Here is a 2,472-nt window from a genome sequence, read left to right on the forward strand (position 1 = left end):
TGGTTTATTGGCATTCCTTCTTCTTGGACAATCTCTTCAGATCTCCCTTCCTGTATGATTTGTTTCTGTACTTCCATCATGTGCTTGTTTATCTCGTTTTGGTCCTTAATGATGTGTCCAAATTCTTCTTTATTCCATTTCCTGAGTTTCTTCTTTAATTCTTTGAGTTTTAGCTGGAAGTTATGCATACAGTTCCTTCCTTGTTGTTCACTCATTTTACACCACTCCTCAATTCTTTTAATGAGGTCTGGATCTCTTAGCCAGAAGGCTTCAAACCTGAAGGGTCAGTTCTTAGGTCTTGCTTTCAGGTCCACTTCCAGTCTTATCAGCCAGTGATCCGACCCCATACATGGGAGGATCGAGGCATCCATGGATATATCTCTGCTTATGACTTGCTCCGAGGTTAGGAACCTATCCAATCGAGATGAGATTTGATGTATCCCTCCCCTTCTATTGTTCCAGGTATGAACACTATTGATTGTTGGCATGTCAATGAGGTGAAAATTTGATATGGTTTCACTAAAGGCTTCCATATCTGCATCCACCCTTCGCATTCCTACCTTCTTCTCCGCTAGGGTTTTGATCATATTAAAATCCCCTCCGACTATCCACAGGTCATCTGGGTAAAGGTTTCTCATGTTTGCTAGCTTTTGTAAGAAATCTCCTCTTTCTCCCGAGGTATGACGTCCATAAACCCCAGTAAGTAGCACCCATTCTTTGGAACCAATGTTTCGGAATTTACCTGACATAATTAATAGGAGGCTAACCCAGTCTTCAAACAAAACTTCTTCAGGATTCCATATAATCGCCAATCCCCCAACACTGCCACTTGCGTCCTGGGCCATGACCTGATACTCAGGTTTAAAGTTTTCCAGAATCCCCTTCAATTTTATTTCACTAATTTTGGTTTCCTGTACTATCATGATACTGGGCTTATCTTTCTTCAATCTCTCTTTAACGTACCTCTGTTTGCCTCTGCTATTGAGGCCTCTAATGTTCCATGATGTTATAATCATTGCAATAATTTTAAGGGTTGTTGAAAGACTTCTGACAATGGAACTACTCTTCCAGAATTTACTAGTAGCTCTCCAACCATCTAGATGGATTTGTTCATTGTTCTCCTACCCCGCTTCTTTTCCCCTTTAACTTGGATTCATGTGTCTTGCCCTTGACCGACATGAGACCCTAGATGGTCTGGCTGGGTTGTGATCGTTGAGCCCTGTTTATCTTTACACTGCTTGAAGGTTTCTTTGTAGATTTTCTTTTGGTCTTTAGGGATGAACCGTTCATCTAAATGCTTCCATTCATGCAACAAACGTTTCATCACTTGCTCCTCAACGCTCAAGTCCTCTTTCGGGTTATCAATCTCCATTAGGTTTTGCTCCATCATTTGCATGGTAGCCTCCTCTCCTTGGCTCGCTCCGGCCTCCTTATTCTTTAGCTTATTTCCCTTTGGTTCCTTTTCTTTTTGGCTTTCCATTTCCATTTCGGAGGAGCAGAAGGACTAGTCACTTCCCCACGTTTACTTTTGTTTTATGCGGATAACTTTTAGTTTTCATCATGCAAATATAAGTTTAGATAAATATCTAGTGTATGGACATTATTATATAGCTTGGCTAGAGAGATTAAGACTATAGTGTCCTTGGATGGCTTACAATGCAGATAGGTGGCTAAGAGACTTAGTTTCCCTCGAGGGCAAGTTGAGGCCACCTAGCCAATCTATGTGGCGTAAATTTGCCTTTGTTTAATAGAAAATGAAATGGTCATGCCAAGCTTAACAGAAAAAAATATTAGGGTTAATAATATCTTTTTGCATGTTATTAATAATAATTTGGCCCATGGTATTTGTCTCATAGGCTTCACCGAAATAAAACCTCTTTTTTGAGTGTTTGTAAGAATAAAGAGATTTATGGAGTAAATATAAAAAGAGGTTTTATTTATTTACCATACCTGTGGTTTATTTATATTTATATTTATTTATCATATCTTTTTTAGTTACCATGGTATTTGGCCCATAAGCTTGGTATATAATTAGATGTTGATTTTTAATCCTATTTGTTATACTTTTATTTATTTACCATACTTCTTTATACCTATTTTATATTTATTTATTAACCATACCTCTTTATACCTCTTTTATATTTATTTATTTACCGTACCTCTTTTATAAATATGGTATTTGGCCCATGATACTAATAATAATTTGTCCCATGGTATTTAACCCATAGGCTTCACCTCAATAAAACATCTTTTTTTAGTTTTAGTAAATATAAAGAGGTTTATGGAGTAACTATAAAAAGAGGTTGTATTTAAACAAAGTCTTTTGGTAGAAATCACATGAGAGAACTTTTTGGCCAACGGGTTCATCATTAGAACCAGATGAAGAGGCAGACCATGGAAAAGGCTTAAATAGAGAGGTTGTATTTATGATGGCAAAGGCTTAAATAGAGAGGTTGTATTTATTTATCATAC

General features: G+C 37.2%; 1 protein-coding gene across 1 annotated transcript; it reads right to left on the reverse strand.

Moving 5' to 3' along the window:
- Positions 1 to 284: 284 nt before the first annotated feature.
- On the reverse strand, positions 285 to 1,016 carry LOC149237452 (uncharacterized). The gene has a single exon (XM_089369276.1). It carries the CDS (start codon positions 1,014 to 1,016, stop codon positions 285 to 287), a length of 732 nt encoding a protein of 243 aa, XP_089225402.1.
- Between the last annotated feature and the right edge of the window lie 1,456 nt (positions 1,017 to 2,472).

Source organism: Pinus tabuliformis, chromosome 8 (genome assembly GCF_031772625.1).
Source record: "Pinus tabuliformis cultivar Carrire ecotype Pingquan chromosome 8, CPIR1, whole genome shotgun sequence".
In the NCBI taxonomy this organism is placed as follows: domain Eukaryota; kingdom Viridiplantae; phylum Streptophyta; class Pinopsida; order Pinales; family Pinaceae; genus Pinus; species Pinus tabuliformis.

Coding starts and splice junctions, on each gene's coding strand:
- LOC149237452 (XM_089369276.1), bottom strand. CDS start 1,016: ATGATTATAACATCATGGAACATTAGAGGCCTCAATAGCAGAGGCAAA.